This window comes from Lipotes vexillifer, unplaced genomic scaffold, assembly GCF_000442215.2.
Source record: "Lipotes vexillifer unplaced genomic scaffold, Lipotes_vexillifer_v1.1 scaffold232, whole genome shotgun sequence".
Lineage (NCBI taxonomy): Eukaryota > Metazoa > Chordata > Mammalia > Artiodactyla > Lipotidae > Lipotes > Lipotes vexillifer.
The window spans coordinates 3774114-3795454 of record NW_006793997.1 but is presented as its reverse complement, the minus strand read 5'-3'; the positions used below and the strand labels follow the sequence as shown (position 1 = coordinate 3795454).

The 21341-nt window shown below is 41.3% G+C and overlaps 1 protein-coding gene across 1 annotated transcript in view; it reads right to left on the bottom strand.

Annotated features, from left to right (window-relative positions):
* Positions 1–21341, bottom strand: part of PARN (poly(A)-specific ribonuclease) — a 166509-nt gene that overhangs the window by 126713 nt on the left and 18455 nt on the right. The window contains exons 10-18 of the mRNA XM_007466961.1: positions 20855–20897; positions 19487–19567; positions 16384–16440; positions 11705–11782; positions 6943–6986; positions 5306–5348; positions 4514–4589; positions 2409–2519; positions 2036–2105 (exon numbers count right to left, since the gene is read on the bottom strand). Coding sequence (XP_007467023.1) covers positions 2036–2105; positions 2409–2519; positions 4514–4589; positions 5306–5348; positions 6943–6986; positions 11705–11782; positions 16384–16440; positions 19487–19567; positions 20855–20897 — 603 coding nt within the window. The remainder of the gene's footprint in view (positions 1–2035; positions 2106–2408; positions 2520–4513; positions 4590–5305; positions 5349–6942; positions 6987–11704; positions 11783–16383; positions 16441–19486; positions 19568–20854; positions 20898–21341) is intronic.

Below are 21341 nucleotides of genomic sequence, written 5' to 3'. Positions count from 1 at the left end.
TTTAAAGTGAAGTTTTGTGTTTACTGCCCAGTTCTTCTGAGTAATATCCTTGCACATAATTAGCAATAATAAATTGATCTAGAAATATATAAAGTCTTATTTAAACTTTTAAATCAAAGCCTATTTTGACTACTCTTCATTTTGGTCACACAGATGACTGATAAAACTAGAGACAGCCTCTATCTAACCCAGTTTGTATCCATCACTTGATTTTATTAGAAGCTGATTTTAGTGGAGAAGCAGGATTGCTGTTTTAAATATTTAAACACGAGTAAACATCTCCCAGTTGGAAAATATTATTAAACAACTAACTTAACATCAAAAACACAAAAATGCAGGACTTCCTTGGTTGGTCCAGTGGTTAAGAATCCGCCTTCCAATGCAGGGGACACGGTTCAATCTCTGGTCAGGGAACTAAGATCCCACATGCCACGGGGCAACTAAGCCTACGTGCTGCAACTACTGAGCATGTGAGCCACAACTAGAAAGCCCGCATGCCACAGTTACAGAGCCCACGCGCTCTGGAGCCCATGCCACAACTAGAGAGGAGCCCGTGCACCGCAACGAAGAGCCCACACACCACAATGAAAGATCCCGCATGCCACAATGAAGACCCGACGCAGCCAAAAATAAAATAAATATTTTTAAAAAACAAACATAAAAATGCAAGGAAAGGCCCAATCCAAACAATATTTAGTGTCACCTGCAGATTCCATAGTCAATGACATAACTGTCTTTCCTAAGATTTACAAAGATAAACAGGACCCCCAAAATTAGAATTAAGAGCTAAGAAAAACCTATTTTGAGCTGGATAGACAGCTAGAACTCAACTGTTAGCAGAACTAATTTCCCATGCAGAAAAATTCAACTTAATTTTCAATATACACTACATTGTTACCCAGTCCTCTCTGAAAGATGTTTTGAAAAGTCAAACACATTTACCTCTGAACTTCCACAGAAAAGAAAAACGACAATTAAAAAAATAAGAAGCCACAGCACGATAAAATTCACTAACTCAGACTACACAAATTCCAAGCCTATAGGAATCCAGATGGTTGGAATTAACATCTGTCTCTGCAGCATGTCACCTACAAACAAGCACTGTGATACTGATATTTATACAGACTCTGAAGGAGACAGCGTTCTTACTCGGTGCAGCACTGATGGAAATGTAAAGTGCTGCATTATAATGTTAAGGAAATGATGTAACCAAACCAACACTGAAACAGTTCTTTCTCTCAGTGGTAGTAGTGATCGATGTGGGCTGCCCTGTTCTGTCTGGCTTGCCCTGAATCTCCTAGAACCAAGCCCATGAAGAGAGCTGGGGTAAAGATGAAGGTTTAGGGCTCTGGCACAGAGCCAAACTGTGGCCGGCTTGAGGATCACATCCATAACTTTAGCCTCAACTGTGCCAAGAAAGCACAAACCGCACTTTGAAGTAACTATCTGAGATTCTTTGGAAATGCTCAGAACTTAGACATTTCCCTGAATCACACTGACTTCCTCCAACAATGAAGGTATCCGAGCAAGCTTTTACTTCATTGGATCCATTCAGATGAGGGCTCGGGATGCAATGATAATCAAAACTTCTCCATAAATTATCTTAAAAGCCATCTGTGTAACCAACATCATCTTAGAAAGAACACTATTTAATCAGATAATAATGCAAGCATAAATAATAATCTCACACATAAAGCTTGTTAGGGGTAAGTTAGGTCTGACTGTGTACACAGACACATACACACGGTCTCCCTTGTGAGTCATTTAAATTCCAAAACCACCAGTTCTTTGTCTTGGAAGAGATGCGCTACCTTCAATAATGTTTTCTTTCTTTCTTTTATTTAGCCAATATATTTAATAAATTATTTTTGAAAAGGTCAATTTCTATTTTTCAAAAAACATCTGAGTCACCAGAGATGAAAAATATCTTATCTAAAAATGCCCTAGACCTCCCAGTCACCCCTAATAGACATCCCAGATACTGGGCTCTTCCACAGTGAGAGAATGCTGGGGGACTGGGACCCTGATTACTTACTTGTTAAAAAAAGGTTCGATGAGTTTTGATCTGGCAGACACATGAATCTTTGGAGGACTAAGAAAAGAACCTAATGAAAAAAAGCAGAATATTATATACAATCAAGTAGACAAAGCCTGAAAAATATCTTTAAATCAATGGTATGGTTCAGCAAGGGTAAAAGGTACTTATCCAGGCCAAGTACACCACAGGAAGCGGTGATGGTTCTCCCCGTGTACTCTCCATCCCCCGCCCTAACATCCTCCCCCTCCTCCCACTCCAACCTCAAAACCCTTCCACTTCTCACTGGGTGAGTGGATCCCAGGGAAAGGGCACACAGGGAAGATCCACTCTGGACCACGGTGTGTCTAACAGAAACATGTATAGTGAGTACCTAGGTAGTTTGCCATGGAGATGAAACATAGTCCTGTGATATAAGCATCATAGCCTGCCTCGTGGAGCTGTTCAGAAGCTGTGTCATAACTTGGAAAACCTTCTGCACTTTCTAAAGAGGAAAAAAGAAAAAACCAAAAAACAGTTTCCCCAAGATCATCACAAATCATGAAGACTGGTAAGTGCACTGCCCTGCCAAATCCAAATGGCATTAGTCTGTGCTGCAGAAACATCCTAAATAGGCAGAAAGCAAGCTATTTCTTAATTCTCTCCACACAAGACCTTGAGATAACAGAGTCACTGAAAACAAGGGCTTTGGTCTAGACTAGAGAAATGCCTCCGTTATATTATCAAAGACTCAGCCACAGGCCTCTCAACTGCACGCAGGTGGGTGCTATTTACAATCATGCATACATAACTCGCTCTGTGACAATGATTCCTCTTCTGATTGGGACGCAACAGGTATTTCAGAGTAATGACTAACAGCATGGCCTCTGGCGTCCCACAGTCTGAGTTTGAATCTTTGCTCCACCGCTTATTTGCTATGTGATCTTGGGCAGATCACTCCCCCTCTGGGCCTCCATTTTGGTAGAATAGAGATGATAATCAAAGCTCCCTCCTTAGGCTTTTGTGAGGATCAAATGAACTAATATAAGTAAAGCTCTTACACCGTGCTTGGTACACGGTAAACGCTCTGTAATTGTTATCTGTCAATACCCCAGGTAACCCTCCCCAAAAGCAAAAGACTCCAATCAAGATTGGCAGCTCAATTCAATACTATCCTTTACTATGTCTCCAAGCTTACAGATCTAAAGATGAAAGCACAACTGAGTCCAAAAATAGATCAGAACTTGCTGTAATGCTGCCCTTGGAACATGGGGCCACTTCACAGGAGAGACCATTTTATAACATGACTCTTTGGTCACACTGATATACACAGATGCTGAGAGAATGAGGTCTAAGAAGAGAAAGCTGCTTTAGAGTAAACTCTCTACCAGAATATTATACGGAAATAATAGGATAAAACTATAACTCATAGATAATTATTTCCTAGAACCATTCTGGAAATGAATATCAAAAAGGTTACAACAGAATCAAAAGCATGAGTGGAAATTAATAATGAAAAGGCTACAATTGTTTTTACATCAATAGAGTGCTCTTTAAGCAAGAATTCTTTAAACTCAGTAAGTATAAAATATTAGACTTTAAGCTTAAAAAAAGTCTTTTAACATGAGAGCCAACTAAGTCATAGCTTCTACCCTGCCACCAGCTGAAACACATATTTCCAAAATCAATTATTTCCATTATATAGTTGGAGAAAAGGGTCTAGGCTTTCTCCCCTCTACCAACCCCCCCACCCTTTTCTTAGTTCCTGTTTTGGACTATTCCAGAAAGGAAAGCAAATAACTGTAGCCTTGGCTGCTTTAGTACCTTGCATTGTCAATTTCTGAATCATCAGTCCTATTATCAAGGTCTTGGGAAGTTTGCAGGCTACAGCTAAGGGAATGTGAGTTACGGTATCCAGCAGCACAACTAGGCTAAGAGGGACCAAGGAAGTAACACCTGGAAAGTTCACCAAATACCAGGGTAGGGGCTATGGCCAGACGTGGCAAAACATCTCTGCCCCTAAGAAACATTCCTCCCTTTTTGGTTTTCCTCACTGCTGCTGCTGGGTGCCTAAGCAACCTCTGAAGCAGGAAGGGCTGGGGCCCCTCCTTCCTCATCTGTAAACCCAGTTCTTGGGCTTTCCTGAGACAGAAAGCATATTTTCACTCTAGCCCTTGCAGTTAATCACCAACTTTGTCTCCTCTGAAACAAAGCACCATAAAAAAGAAAGACACATCAAGTTTAGGGAGAATTCCAAGCATTAGGAAATAAATGAACAGGCAACCCAATCCTACTCACATAAAACAGATGTAGAATTAGAAAACCACCTTTACTCAGAAAACAGTAATTCAACCCAGGGCATGAGCAAGTTAATTTAGCCAAAATCTACAAATGTACAATATACGTAGTTTCTAGAACAGTTCCACCTTTCTTCTACAATAGACATCCATAATTATCACCAAGAGTTTGGGGCTTTTCAGGATCATTTTATATTCTTACCAACTTTAGGAGGGTTGAAAGGTGTCTCTTTTAACCGCTTTTCCAATTCCGCAAGCGATGTATTGTTAATGATATCCTGCAAACCAGTAAGCAGAGAATGATGAGCCTTCATCATCTCAGTGCAACATACATTAAAGAGATTCACTGAGTGTCAGGAAAAAAACAAAAACATCTAGTACTGCCCCCTTGTGTTCTTTAAAGAAACACAGGACTGTTGTGTTTCTTTAGCACATTGTTTTTTTCAATGTGAAAGAGAAACGGCAAGTTTAATTTCCACCATATGGAAAGTACAGCCGTATGAAAGGTTTTTACAGATGTGTTAGACACCTACAGACCTTTGGGCAGAAAGCTATACTGTTCTGGCATTCATTTCACTCAGCCATATAAAGTCACTTCAGAAAGTAGCAACTGATTATACCTTTACCTGAATTCTCTTGATTAGAATATATATCCAAAATATGTAAAATAAGGAAAAGAAATAAAGGAGTGTATGCATGTGTAACCTATTCAAAAATACATTATATAATATTAAAAATTTACATTCAGAAAGAATAAAGGAGAACAAAACCCCAAAATTCTACCACCCAAAGACAACTAACTGCTATTCACATTTTGATATATTTATTTCTAGTCTTTTTCCGATTTCTTTTTTCCTTTTTTGTTCCTTTCTTTCTTTTCTTTTTTTTCGGGGGGGTTTGAAAATGACATTTCAATAGACCAGAATTCCAAAGCTCTTAGTAGTAATTCAGAAAATTTCAAATTATAGCTTGATAGTTCAGATTTTAAAAATACCTTGAAAGGTTGTGTGCTGGCCATCAATTTTGTATCCAAGAGTCTAAAAGCAAAAGAATTTTTAATAAGGTAAACAAAATGTATAGCAATGTTCAAAATGTATTTTACTCAAATGAAAGTCTTAAAAGTGGACAGAGGAATTAAGCACTTCAGCCATTCCAACCTAGTGCTGGCATCTCTGCTACATTAGATGAGGACTCAGTCCCCTCATCCAGGGACTTCATCAAGAGACTGTGGGCAAGTCCACACCCAGAGCACAAGTTTTAGATTTGCTGAGAGGGCATGGGCTACACTGACCTCAAGGGTAAGTTAAATATCCTCATATGTTTTTACATGGATCAAATACTGTTGCAGGTCTAACACACTCAAGCTGTTACCATCTCCTACCACTACCCAGATTGGTACTACCACTACCACTACCACTACCCAGATTTGTACGATATAATTTCTTGGAGGGTCAAAATTTGCATTTGGCAGTTTCATACTATTGTTGTTATTTCTTACTATTCTGCTTCAGACACTGGAATACTAAAAAAAAAAAAAAAAAAAAAAAAAGAGAGACACTAATATGAAAACTGTTTGTTCTCACATAAATGTGAGCACTTCAGATAACAGGACAGAAATAGCCTGGCTGAAAGAGCAACTGTCCACCAGCCCTCTTCAGACAGGTCCTCAGACGCAGACCCTTGCTCTGCGGACTCCATGTAGCTGACGTGGACCTATCAGACCACACAGTACTAACCGTGGACATTATCAGATTAAGGCACTGACTTAAAGTTGAGAAAAAGAAACTCTCTAGGTAGACAGTTCTTGACTGACTATGACTACAGAATACTCTCAACTGGACATATTCAACTCTGTCCAACTATATATTCAACTGTCTCCAATAGTCAACTGAATACCCTCGACTGGACACTTCACTGTGACAAGGTTCACCCGACATATAAGAAAGACAAGAGCCAACTCAAAAAGACCTCACCAGTTCCTCAGATAGCGGGAGGTGGGATGAGAAAAAAGCAGCTGCTGCCCATTTTCACCCTCAGGTCATTTCTGATTTTTAATTTTTAACAGCAAAACCAATCATCAATTGTAAAAGCAAACCATCAAAAAGGTAGAGCTGTTAAGCCATTTCCCAGCTTATGTGAATGGGACTGTCATCATGACCTAATGATTTTAATAAATTACTGAATACCTGTTTGTATTATGGATGCCCTGATGACTGTTTTAAATGAAAGACAGGGGCTTTCCTGGTGGCACAGTGGTTAAGAATCCGCCTGCCAATGCAGGGGACACAGTTCAAGCCCTGGTCCGGGAAGATCCCACATGCCGTGGAGCAACTAAGCCTTGCACCACAACTACTGAGACTGCGCTCTAGAGCCCACGAGCCACAACTACTGAAGCCCACGTGCCACAACTACTGAAGCCTGCGTGCCTAGAGCCCGTGCTCCGCAACAAGAGAAGCCACAACAGTGAGAAGCCCGTGCACTGCAAGGAAGAGTAGCCCCCGCTCACCACAACTAGATAAAGTCTGCGTGCAGCAATGAAGACCCAACGCAGCCAAAAATAAATAAATAAGTTATTAAAAAATAATAATAATAATAAAAAAAATGAAAGACAAATCCTCAAAGAAAGCTTACCTGGGGAAGACACATGTTGTCATCTCCTTAAACTCATTTAAGTCCTAAAAAACAAGAGCATGACCTGTTATGATTTTACTCATACACTCACAATATTTAAAACATAAATATTTAAAGTCCCATAGCTCTCTTCTCAAATAGTGATACCTCAAACAGGCCCCTTAGGCTAAACTGTCAGGCCCATATCTTGTTAATAATTACTTTCTAAAAATCTTGTCAATTTCCTCACTGACTGGGAATCATATGACCTGATATTAAACTTCTGCATAACCAAAATAGACAAATATGAACATTTTATGGCTGAAATAGGAGGGGAAAAAAGGTTTCTATTATATGTAGAAAACTGTCAGTAATAGCTCTATTACACAACTCATCATAACAGTGAGACTAGTAGAGTTATTTAAATAAAATGGTTCACAATATCCTGTGATAACCCATAATGGAAAAGAATATGAAAAGGAATATATATATGTGTAACCAAGCCACTTTGCTGTACAGCAGAAATTAACGCACATTGCAAATCAACTACACTTCATTAAAAATTTTTTAAAAATAAAATAAAGTGGTTCATGCAGGAAATAGACATATTGTGAATTAGGTTATACTTTTAATGGAAACACCATTGAAATACTAGTTAAAATGGCCACTAAATCACAGACTTTCCAATACACATGATTGTTGTTTAACTACTCAGAAAACTGCTTAAGTGGCACCAATAGCAAGTGCCTAAATTAGACAATTCATTCCCCAAGTTTATTTGCTCAGGAAGTCTAGAGCTGGAATGAGATTGCTCTCATTTTGAATTAACTCATTTACATACATAATTGCCACACTGTACTGCGCAGTCATACTCCTGACCCTTTGTAACTATACTTCTCTTCAGTGTTATTCATGCTTCATAGGCAACTGCCATTTCCCATTAGCTTTTCAAGCCTGTAAATACAGACTGTATTTAGCTAGCTTGAAATATTTACCAGCTTTTCAATGGCTATCATTAAATTAACGAACAATACATGAATAAGTGGTTTCAATACTAAGTCACACAAAAATACAATAAAGACTGTAACCTCTCAATACCGTTACAAAGCCTCACAAGCAAAAAAAAAAATAGAATTATGTCAACTTCCACGGCCAGCATACAGTAGAGTTCTAAACCAGTGCCTTCTAAAAGGTCATGCTGAATGAAATACCAAGAAGACTTTTAAAAGGAGATTCTCCCCTAAAAGGTTATTCCAAAATATGGATTCTTTAGTATACTTTTAAATGCAACATTTGACAACAGCATATGTAAAAGTTCTACCATTTTAAATAGGTCTTGCTCTTTATTGTCATCGCTTCTTCTAAAGGTAGATGGAAGAATTTCTCCTTCCAACAATGACAGAACACAAAGAAGTTAAATAACATACTCAGGTCACCTGAGTAATAAAGCAAGGGACGAAACTGCTCATCCTAACCCACCTCCTACTTTGCAACAAATCATATGCTCTTTCTAGTAGAATTTGATTCAAAACTAGTTACATTCAAGATAACATTTATTAAGTGCTTACATACTAAGTGCTATGCTAGGCATTTAGACACAGATAATAAAAAAATTATATTCCTTGTCCAGGACTTCCCTGGTGGTGCAGTGGTTAAGAATCCGCCTGCCAATGCAGGGGACACGGGTTCAATCGCTGGTCCGGGAAGATCCCACATGCCACAGGGCAACTAAGTCCGTGTGCCACAACTACTGAGCCTGCACTCTAGAGCCCGCGATCCATAACTACTGAGTCCGAGTGCCACAACTACTGAAGCCCACACGCCTAGAGCACATGCTGTGCAACAAGAGAAGCCACCGCAATGAGAATCCCGCGCACCGCAATTAAGAGTAGCCCCCAGGGCTTCCCTGGTGACACAGTGGTTGAGAGTCCACCTGCCGATGCAGGGGACACGGGTTCGTGCCCCGGACCGGGAAGATCCCACATGCCGCAGAGCGGCTGGGCCCGTGAGCCATGGCCGCTGAGCCTGCGCGTCCGGAGCCTGTGTTCCGCAACGGGAGAGGCCACAACAGTGAGAGGCCCGCGTACCGCAAAAAAAAAAAAAGAGTAGCCCCCGCTCGCCGCAACTAAAGAAAGCCCATGCACAGCAACAAAGACCCAACGCAGCCAAAAAGTAAGAAACATAAAATTTAAAAAAAGAAGGTTATATTCCTTGTCCAAGGAGCGAATCACCTAGAAGGGAAAGGGGAACAAGTTGTAAAGATAAAATTTATGCAACAAAAGAGGTACACAAACAAAAAGTTTCTCTGAACTTCTGTGGGAGTTCAGAGAAAGGAAAGATCACTTCTTGGGCAAGGCAGCAGGCAGGGAAAACTTCACGGAAGAGGCGTAAGCTGGACCTTGGTAAGACAGGTAAAGCCGTATATAGCAAACATTGAGAAAAGCGAGAGAAAATTCAAGTTGGAGGAAATTATATACCCAAACCAAAGACATACAAAGACACTTTCCAGGGGAAAAAATGAGCCAATCTTGCTGAGAATAAGGATGGTAATGAGTGACTAGATTACACAAGAAGGCTGGGCTAGATCACAGAAAGCTTGATATGCCAGGTTAAAAAGAATCAACTGTATAGAAAAACAAAGAATGTGGGATTAATTCAGAATTTTGAGCAGGGTTAGTGATGTGAACATAGCCATACATCAGGAGATTATAAAACTGACACAGTCGGAAGATTCGCATTTGTTAAATCAATATTTAATGCCTCTTACATGCCAAGCTCTGTTTGGTGTTCAAAACACCTATAAACACAGTATTAAACACTTTCCTCTTTCCTTACAGATACCTTCACTGCTTTAAAAGTCAAAAAGTCGTGAGAGAGACTGCTACCATTCGGCCAATAAGGAGTGAATGATCTGAAATTAACATTAGCTCTTTAGATGTACACAATGCAAATTCACACCCATCATGTTTGTTTTGAGACTCACAACTATGATGTCTTTGAGTCCCAGAGGGTGATACCGTTGTTATGAAAAGCAGGGACAATCTGAAGCTTGCAGAAATAGGACAAGGGAAGCAACAGACCTGCTGTATTCAGAGCTGTGCTGTGTTGGACTTTTCCAAAGAAAAGTAATCAAGATGCTGATGGAACGATGTCTCGTAAGAAATATGAAGTAATTGAGGCTTTGCAGATGTATAAAAGGCACTGAACTCTAAAGTAGGTATCATCCAATCCAGAAGTCATAAGAGATTAATCTGGTGGTAGTTTAAAGCAGAGGTTGGAAAACCATGGCCTGCAGGCCAAATCTGGCCCATCACCTATTTTTGAAATAAAATTTTACTGGGACAAAGCCACACCCATTTGTTTATGCACTGCATTCTATGGCAGTTTTCAGGCTACAATGGCACTGTTGAGAGTCCTGACAAAGACTGTCCAGCCTGGAAAGCCCCAAATATTTTAGTATCTGACCCTTTATAGAAAAAGTTTGCCAACCTCTGGTTTAAAGGATGGGATGAAGGTTAAAGCGAGACAGAGAATCCTGCCTGGAGTTTGCTAACTCCAGATGAGAAATAAGGCTACTTGCTACTTGAAATGAAAATAATCCAGATGTGAGAGACAGCCCGGAGACAAAATTGCCAGCATTTTGTAACTGGCCAAATCTGGGGCACAGAAGAAGAGTCAAAACCGATGTTAAAAACAGTATTGGTGACTGGGCATCATTTATAGTAAAGGAATCAGGAGAAAGAACTGGATTGGAGACTAAAGGAAGGAAGGTTGTGTTAAGTTACACATCTTGTTTGCAACATGTGAATTTTAAACACCTCTCATTCTGAAGGCTATCCAGGTAGACACATGTGGGGTCCAGCATGAATTACGACCTAGATCTGAGGAGAGATCCCAGCTGGAGAAGAAGATGTGGGTGGGTGTCTTCAGCTGAAGTCCTGGAAGTGGGTGAGATGACTAAAGGACAGAAAATATGGAGAGAAAATACAGGAGAGGGGAGGACAGAGTGACGAGGGGCAAATGAGACGAGGCCACAGGCAGTCAAGGAGCAGAAGAGGAGGAGATAGAAGAGAAGCTCTTTTCCCAAAGCTCATGCTTTGGTGCACTGAGATGGCTTGGCTCCAAGAGTAAAAAAACAAAAAAACACCAAGGTCAACAGAGAACCTAAGGGAAGCAGCCTCGAAAGAGGTAACCAAGACTTTTGCACAACCTGATCCAGTCTAGATGACCTCTAGCACCACTCCACCTTCAACGGCCCTGCTATGTCTCATGTTAGCAATACCGAACTAGAAGACCACACCTGCGGCCCAGGAAACCCCCGCCCAGCACTAACTGAGCAAACCACTGGCGCCACGACGAAACAAATGTTTAACCGTGCTCCGGCAATGGCAGCTGACCAAAGATCCCTTAAAATGGCTTGTAGGGGGCTTCCCTGGTGGCGCAGTGGTTGAAAGTCCACCTGCCGATGCAGGGGACACGGGTTTGTGCCCCGGTCCGGGAAGATCCCACGTGCCGCGGAGCGGCTGGGCCCGTGAGCCATGGCCGCTGGGCCTGCGTGTCTGGAGCCTGTGCTCCACAACGGGAGAGGCCACAACAGTGAGAGGCCCGTGTACCGCAAAAAAAAAAATGGCTTGTAGGTATATATCTTCAAAAATGTACAACCAATCTCAGGAGACTGTCCCTCTGGGGGCATGCTGCAGACAAGGAAATGGCACCCAGGAGAGAACACTTTCTCAGTAATAAAGACTCATGAATTTTTAAAACAGGCTGACAAGTCACTTACCGAGGGCAGAGGGCAGTAGAACTGATGAACTGTGTGCATGACATCCAAGAGCATATTGTGTCCAATGACAAGTTTCCCCTAAAAAAAGTCAAGATTAGGAAAAGACTTCTTGGTACAAAATTATATCAGGACTTGAGAGTGAAATGTATGGTTCAGTTCCAGAAGGATTTTGTACTAAACTTACTTTTTGACACTAAGGAAAAAAAATGTATAAAGATATGCAAATAAAGAAATTTGGGCTGACTTCATTCCTCTTCTGGTGTTCAATCCAAAATGCAAAGTAAAACTCCAAATGACTTTGATTTCATTGATTTTTTTCCTCTGGTTTTTATTCATCTTGCCACCCACAAGAATCAGTAGCAAAATTTTTATTGAAGAGCTCAAGAAAGTAACTGAAAATGCTAGGTACCTTGAACTGTCAAATAATTTGTCAACAAACTCCAAATATCTATTTTCGGAGTGTATTCTTTAAAACAACTCACTTATTTTCAAAAGATACATTCATAACAAGGTTAAAAGGTAAAAATAACTAATTTCTAATTTTATTAAGTAGAATGAGTTTTCGTTTCCTTCATTATCTATGCCAAAATTCATGGGGCTCGTTCTGAAATATTTCCAATGAAATTCACTGCTTTTCAACCAGTAAGGTATAATATATGTGCAATAAATTGGTCCATTGTGATAAAAATTAAACTACGAAAATGGAATATCAACTTGGGTTTAGCTAGCCAGGTGACAGCATTTTTAACATAAAGCATATGGTCACTACAGTGGAGCTTTTCACTATGTCCCAGTGGCCCTTCAGAGTAACACTCCTTGACTCACAGAGCTAAACATAATTATTTGAATTTACACAAAATCTCCCAAATCCAACAGACAAGCCATCCTTTTGGCTCAGTGTGTGGGCACATTCTGAACACCTATACAATGCTAAAATACCAAATATTGATTAAAACCACAGAGAAGACGTGGAAGGAACCCAAAATGGAATACAAACCTGAAAGACGAACCTAACTGTATTATAAATGAATCCCTCAACAACACTGAAGGAGGCTGATAAGAAGAGAACTATGAAAACAGCATATAATAAGAACTGCATTTCCCAATGCTGGAGAAAAAAATAAGAAAAGACAGTAGGTTGAAAATAAACCCTGGGCTTCCCTGGTGGCGCAGTGGTTAAGAATCTGCCTGCCAATGCAGGGGACACAGGTTCGAACCCTGGTCGGGGAAGATCCCACATGCCACGGAGCAACTAAGCCCGCGCACCACAACTACTGAGCCTGTGCGCCTGCAAACCACAACTACTGAAGCCCGTGTGCCACAGCTACTGAAGCCTGTGCGCCTAGAGCCTGTGCTCCACAGCAAGAGAAGCCACCACAATGAGAAGCCCGAGCACAGCAACGAAGAGTAGGCCCCGCTCACTGCAGCCTCAACTAGAGAAAGCCCGCACGTAGCAACGAAGACGCAACGCAGCCAAAAATAAATTAATTAATTAATTTTTTTAAAAAAAGAAAAGAAACCCTGTGGTATTGGACTACAATCTGAGGTCTATCAGTATAAAGGCATTTTTTAATATATATACATATATGTCATACATGGAAGTATCAATGTGTGTATACATGCATGGTTACACACATGTATCATTCTTAGCTCTGTCCAGTGAGGGGAACTAGAAGCACTAACACCACAGTAGTAGCCAGGACGAGATCTTGGTTTTGAAACACCATTCTCCAATAAAAGGAACCAGGGCTCCTTGGAGAAGTCATTGATTCTACAGCTGAGGCAGGGAAAATAGAAGATGAGTCTGGAACATCTTGTGATGTCAGAAAGTAAGGAGGTGCTCAGAAAAGGGTGGGGGCTTGTTCCAGGGGGAGTCAACCTGAAGAAACTCCAATGGCCAAGGCGGTACCATCTGAGCACCAAAATAAACAATAAAAAAAGTAGATTAAAATCTGTAGAATGAAATAAATTTCCCTGAATCCAAAAACATTTTTAAAAGAATTAATAAACAGGGGAGCAGAGACAGCTCTTCCTTCTAGAAGAATTCCGAGAACGAATGGAGAAGGAAAGAGGGAAACACAGACTCGCCACTAGAAAACCACAGCAATAATGGCTGCAGGCAAGATCCACCAACAGATGCTACGTTACAGGCAAAAGCTTGAGGAAGAACAGGATTTTCGGGACTTCCCTGGTGGTCCACTCGTTAAGACTCTGCGCTTCCACCGCAGGGGGCAAGGGTTCCATCCCTGGTCGGGGAACTAGGATCCCGCATGCCACATGGTGTGGCCAAAAAAACCCCAAACAAACAAACAAAAAAACACAGGATTTTCCTTGTCTCAATCAAAGTATCTCCCCCAAAATATTTATCAGTCACAAAGGAGGTAACAGTAACTCCACAGTGCACAAATCCAGCAGACATCACCTAAACCAAGTGGTTCAGGTCAATATCATGAACCATCATTTCTGTGGTATTCCCGCCTCAATCAATGTATGTCCTCAATCCAACATGAGAAAAGATCAGACAAATCCAAACTGAGAGACACCTGACAAAATTACAGTCAACACTCTAAAAATATCAAGGTTGGGACTTCCCTGGTGATCCAGTGGTTAAGAGTCCGCCTTCCTATGCAGAGGAAATGGATTCGATCCCTGGTCGGGGAACTAAGATCCCACATGCCTGGGACAACTAAGCCTGTGCGCTCTAGAGCCCGCGCACCACACCTAGAGAGCCCACGTGCCGCAACTACTAAGCCCGTGCGCTCTGGAGCCCATGCACCACATCTACAGAGCAGCCCGAGTGCGACAAGGAAGAGCCCACATGTCGCAACTAACACCTGATGTAGCCAAATAAATAAATAAATATTTTTAAAAATATATCAAGGTTATAAAAGACAAAGAAAATTACAGACTGCAGAAAACTAAGGAGAAATAACAAGTAAATGCAATGTGGGATCCTAGGTAGAATTGTGAATAGAAAAAGGACTTAGTGGAAAAGGGTGAAATTCAAATTGGTTCATAATATTGTACCAATGTTAATTTCCTGGTTCTGATAACGGTATATTATGTAAGATAATAACATTGGGGTAGCTAGGTGAGGGATATATGGAAACTCTGCACCAGTTCTGCAACTTTTCTGTGGGTGAAAAATTAATACAAAAATTTTTAAAACAGATTCACTACCAAGAGTGATGGGAAAAGAATTTGATCTGATATAAGGAGAGTCTACTGTTCACTGGCTCTACAGAGCTTAACTATGTTAGTACTTTTAAGGTACATGACTTTTAAATTTTAAGTCTGGATCACTAATAAATAGGGCTTTTCTCGCAGTATGCTTTGTGACGTGAACTACCAATGGTCAGCAACATACTATGAATCACTCTGCAGAAGAGAGACAACAGAGAGAAAAAATAAACAGAGGCACAGCAGGCTAAGTAAGGTATCCAAATTGTCTGTACAAGGCAAACAAACGTCCCAATCTTGGAAAAGCTACCTAAACCCTCACAGTGTCTATAACAGGGCTCAAAGCCAACTGCCACCCCACATCTCTGTGTTTCACGGACAGCCTCAGTCAAATCAACCACTGCTCTAAAGGTTGCTAAGAGTGTATAATGTAAGCAAATGTGACTCCTCTCTGCTTTTCTGGATACCCGTAATCTTAGCCACTTCTCAAGAGACTCACACCTTGGTTTTTCTCCAGGCTCATCCAACTTTCTATTCCGTTCTGATGACGTCACTTACTTGAGCGAAAGAGCTCCGGGTGAGCCAGCCCTCCTCCTTCACAAGGCTCTCTAACTTCTGTTTACTGGCCACAGCCCCCCGCCCCCACCGGGGACAGTGGCTGCTCTCCTCAGATGCTCCTGTTTGACAAGCCTGCACCTGGTGGTGAGACATTCATGGACTCCTGGAGTCTGGCCCTGATGCAGAGTTCAGCGTCTAAGCGACAAGATGACTCCTGCAGGGGAACAACTTCTTCTCCCTAGGCCAGCTACTCAAGTAAAGAAAAGTCTTGGATTCCAGGCAACTTAGCATCCAGGCAAGCAGTCTGACTCGGATGCATAACTCACAAAACAACCAGCAGCAAGACCCAGTTTAATCTATTCAAGATGTGGGTGCCTCTTTCCTGAAAGAATTTACGAAACAAGGGGAAATGTCTATCCTATCTATTACAGAACCCTCCAGCATATTTACACAAATGGTCAACACATTTTTTTAAATGTATCAAATGTTATTAAGGGTATGAGATATAAGATTCAATCACAATTATGCAGAGAACTCAATACAATTATTTTTACCCTCTAGATTCTTCTAATTAAGGAATAAAACGCTTCAAACACTAGATTGTTTCTCACCATATTTTTTAGTTTGTTATTCTGCTTCTTATTGGTTTTGAGAATAATAAATATTAGTTCCATGGAGCCACAAAAGGCCGTCACTGTATAATCCTCCCCTGTGTTTTACAAGAAATGCTTTCTAAGAAAATGGTTTGGATATAATTCCGCAATTATGATGTCACACTAAGCGCCTTATAACAACAATCTGTCTTTATGAAGTTCTAACTTCTCCCTCCAGACCAGGTAAACAATCTAAACGTGACCAGATGATTAATGTGCAATGATAACTGGGCATTTCACCTTAAATGTTATGCTCATGAAATTAGTTAAAAAGTCTGGTTCACTTACCGAATTAGCAATGGCATGAATGACTCTAGAAAACCCCACAGCATCATTCAGTTCTTCCTAATTTAAAAACAAAAAAACCACTATTGACGTATACATATTGCTTATTTGAACGGGTTAAAATCTAGGCAAAAAAAAAAAAAAAGACTGAAGTTTTATATGGAGTTAGATAGCTTTAGTTTCACATGCTTTGAGTCTATCACCCCAAACAACTGCATCTGAAATGACCTATGCATATACCCTTCTTCTGTTTTAAAATGATCAAGTGGCAAATTATTCATTAGTTACTAAAATAACAGTGCTAGGGTTTACCCATCACTTCCCATCAACTGTTGAAATTTCCTAGTCTCTCAAGTTGCCTTAGAAACACAAACTTTTAAAAGCTGCCACCTGCTGGCCAAACTCAATACTGAATTCAACTCTGAGGTGACCCACCCAGCAGCTGACTGTCAAATCAAGAATGTTCAGACTCTTTTTTCCTGGTCAAATGCATTTTTATAAAATTTTTATAGCACAGCACTGAGACCCATCCCCATTCAGTTTCTTCTCTCCTGTTTTATTCCCAGCGCACTTAAATGGGCTCAATTTCTCTCCTATCTTGAAACCCCTTCCTTTAATCAGAGCTCCACGCAACCACTCTCCTTCTTGTCTCTTCACAGCTAAATTCCTTAAAGACTCCTCTCCACTCACTAGGTCCAGTTCAACTCCCAGGGACCCGCAAGCCCCCTGCTCCCCCGCTTCACCCTCACTGAAGTTGCTCACCTCTTTAAACTACTCTCAAGTCTAACAAGCGTTGGCAGGGATGTGGAGAAATTGGAACACTTGTGCCCTGTTGGTGGGAATGTAAAGTGGTGGAGTCACTGTGGAAAAGTGTCGCTGGTCCTCAAAAAATTAGAAACAGAGCTACCATCCAAGCCAGCAATCCCACTCCTGGGTATGTGCCCCAAAGAACTGCGAGGACTCAAAGAGATACTTGTACACCCATGTGCAGAGCAGCATTATTCACAAGAACCAAAAGGTAGAAGCAACACAAGCGTCCAACAGATAAACGGATAAACAAAATGTGGTACATACGATATTACTCAGCCTTTAAAAATAATGGAAATTCTGTCACATGCCACAATACAGATGAACCTAAATGGCATTATGCTAAGTGAACTAAGCCAGTAACGGAAAGACAAATACTGTACAATTCCACTTACATGAGGCACCTAGAGCAGTCAAATTGACAGAGACAGAAAGTAGAATGGTGGTCACCAGAGGCTGGGGGATGGGGGAATGGGAAGTTATTGTTTAATGGGTACAGAGTTTCAGTTTTGCAGGATGAAAGGAGTTCTGGAGATGGATGGTGGTGACGGTTGCACAACAGTGTGAATATATTTTACAGTACAAAACTGTACAGTTTAAAATGGTTAAGATGGTAAAGTTTATGTTATACATTTTATCAGAATTAAAATTATTTTACCTTTTTAAAGAATGTTCTTTAAAAAAGAAGAAAAAAACCTACTCCCAAGGCTAAACCCAACGGCTATGTCTCAGTCCTCATTCTACTTCTCGAGAGCATCAGACCCTGTCAATATCCCCTTCTTCAAACACTCTTCCCCTTGGCTGCTGCGTCACAATAACCTCAGGCACATTTTTGCACTTCTGCCCATCACTCAGATGCTGGTGGTCCTCAGGATCCGACCCTGGGCCCTCTGCTCCTTCCTCATGCATGTGATAGGTGCTCTCATCCTGTCCCGGTCTCTCTGCCAACGACAACCAAGTCCAGCCCTCAGCCCTCTCCTGCACTCCAGCATGACAATCTGCTGACAGGACCCCAATGCTCAGATGCCCCCAAAACATCGAAAACCTCATCTGCTCAAAAGCAGAATGTAACACCTTTGTCCACTGTAGGGGTACAGCCCTACCATGGTGTCCTGGTGACCTTGCACATATCCAAATAGTCCACGCAGGCAAAGGCTTGAGATATAACTAATGTGCATCTGGGTGGAACACCCCAGGAGAGGATGGGAGGCCACCTCCCTCTCTTGTCTGGGAGGCTGTCATGAGACAGTTTCTCACTGCTGCCCAGGTTCTGACGAGGCAGGGGCCTGCCCCACCACCTTTTCAGAATAGAGCTACAGAGTATGAAAGCACTTAGCCGCAGTCTAGAGTTGGCTGCTCAGCGATGGGGCATCCATAGCTCACTCTGCAGTCACCTGGCCCCTTTTGTTTCAGTGTTGTCTTTTTGGTTTATGGGACAAGCACCACGTGTAGCTGTCACCTTCTCTAAGTCATAAACTGTCTAAATCTAACAGAGGCTTGCTGTGTCTTTCCTGGTTGCATTAGTCTGATGTGGCCCTGCTTTATGCATGCGTGAGCTGGACGTCCACCCTGGCCCAAACCCACTCCTGGCATCCCCCACCTGCGCCCCCCCCCCCAACCAACACCACTCCGCCACCCTATCTAAGTGGACTGATGTCAGCCTACCCAGCTGCCCAACTTTCCGGCTTGAGCATCTTCTTTCTTCTGCCTTTCTCTTTCACCACCCACATCCAATCACAAATTCCACTGACGCTACCTTCTAAAGATGGCCAGATTCCACCTAAACTGCTACTAACTTTCCTGTTCCAGGGCACTGACATCTCTTAGCTGGTTACTCCGCAGCTGAACTGGTCTCCCTGCCTCCAGACTTACTCGAATCCATTCTCCAGAGGACAACCAGGGCGAGGTTCCAACGATGCAAATTTGACCGTGCATCCTAATCTGTCAAATCGTATCATCTAAACTTTGTTTTAGGAAAACTAGTAACTGTGCCTCAAGTTAGACACAGCAAGATTAGTTAATGGGCTGTGAAGCTCAGTGACATACAATCTAAATGATAACCACTAATTCCTTCTCCAAGACTGCTTCATGGAAGTGAAGACTGGTCCACCATGATGCCAGCCTCACTTTGCTGGCTGCATCTAATTACTTAACCTTAGGTTCCCCTCATTCTCTTCCAGGTTTTGCTACCAATTCGATTCTTCTCTAGTAGAAAAATATTCATTAAATTGAATCTATCACAGGATCTACAACTCTGTAGCCATTTCTCACCCAAAGAAAATGAACATAATCCAATCACCTGTTCCTTAGCGTGTTTCTGCTGCTCTCTTCTTTTACGTTCTTCTTCATCTACTTTGCTGATAACAATATAGCGCTCTTTCTAAAAGACATAAAGCAGATATACAATTTTCTGGAAGCTACCTGACCCCTACCCCCCAAAATTCAGATTCTGCTACCACAAGTTACAATTTTTCTCACTGCACAGTCCTTCATGGGCTAAACACACTGAAAGTATTTTGAAATGCCACCAAAAGTTGAGTTGATGCTTTACAAACCAAAATTCCACCTCCGTGTTTCCATGACATTTTTCCATGGTTTATTAATCACCCCAAAAGACAATTATAAATACCAACAGACTGTGAGAATAAGACACTCCATAATCAACACTAAGATGCTGTATTTGAACATGAATTTCTAAATAGTTGTTTTTAAAATAATTCCTATATAATCTATAAAAATGTTGAATCACTATGTTGTACACCTGAAACTGTAATATTGTAAGTTAACCACACCTCAATAAAAAAATTTCTACATTTCATTAACATAAGAAAAAAATCCTGGGGAATTCCCTGGTGGTCCAGTGGTTAGGCTTCCAGGCTCTCACTGCCAAGGGCCCGGGTTCAATCCCTGGTCGGGAAACTAAAATCCCACAAGCCGTGTGGTATGACCAAAAAAAGGGAAAAAAAAAAAATCCTGGATTTTCTGGTAACTTGTCAGATAACTAGCACCTTCTTTCTCACATACTGCATTTTGTATCAATCAAATATACTACAAAACCTCCTGTGTCAACGTTTGAGATTTTTCTCCTAGCAAGACTTAATTTACTTAATCTCTTATTTAATTAGACATCTGACTTAACAACAAGAACTAAATTCTAAAATTCTGTAGAAGGAACGCACCATTAGCTCACCATCAGCCCACCTTTACCCATCACATTTCTATCACTGCACCCTGGGAGTACACGATGATAGCTATGTTTATGCCCCAGATTCTAAAATTTAATTTTACTGGGCCACATAACAGGAAGCAATTATTACATGGATACCATGTATATTAGCTTTCTGTGAGGATTAAGAACATGTACTAACATTTGCATACTTTCAAGTTTACAAAGCATGTTCACTTCCATCTACCCACTTGATAACTATTTTTTAAAAAGCTGTGAGATAAGTATAGCTCATTACCATGCTCATGCCCAATGCACAAATGAGGAAAATGAGGCTGGCAGAGGGGAAATGACTTGCCCAGTGTCACCCAGTTCATATGTAGCAGAGCCAAGGAGTAAACTCTGACTTTCAACTGCTCGATTTGATTGCATTTTGCATTTGCATATTGTTGCATGGGTTTAATGCGTTTGATGTTGGCCCTGGATAATTCTTGAGGTTACCTTTTCAGTTTCTAAAGTCTCAACGTGAATGCCTTTGGGATACCTAAAGAAAAGAAAGAAAACATGACATCAGTAGATGAGACAACAGCTAAAACCCTAAGTATTTTAAAAACAACTACATAGCTATAATTTCATTACTTAAGTTTTATTAAGTATGAAATAAATACCACTACTAGGAAGACTTTAGAGTAATTTCAGCTGCTAAATGTTTCCCTCTCTCTCCTCTTAAAACACAGGAATGTGGGCTTCCCTGGTGGCGCAGTGGTTGAGAGTCCGCCTGCCGATGCAGGGGACACGGGTTCATGCCCCAGTCCGGGAAGATCCCAAATGCTGCGGAGCGGCTGGGCCCGTGAGCCATGGCGGCTGAACCTGCGTGTCCGGAGCCTGTGCTCCGTGACGGGAGAGGCCACAACGGTGAGAGGCCCACGTACCGCAAAAATGAAAAAAAAAAAAAAAGAACCTAGAAGTGGAATTGACCTAAAGTTAG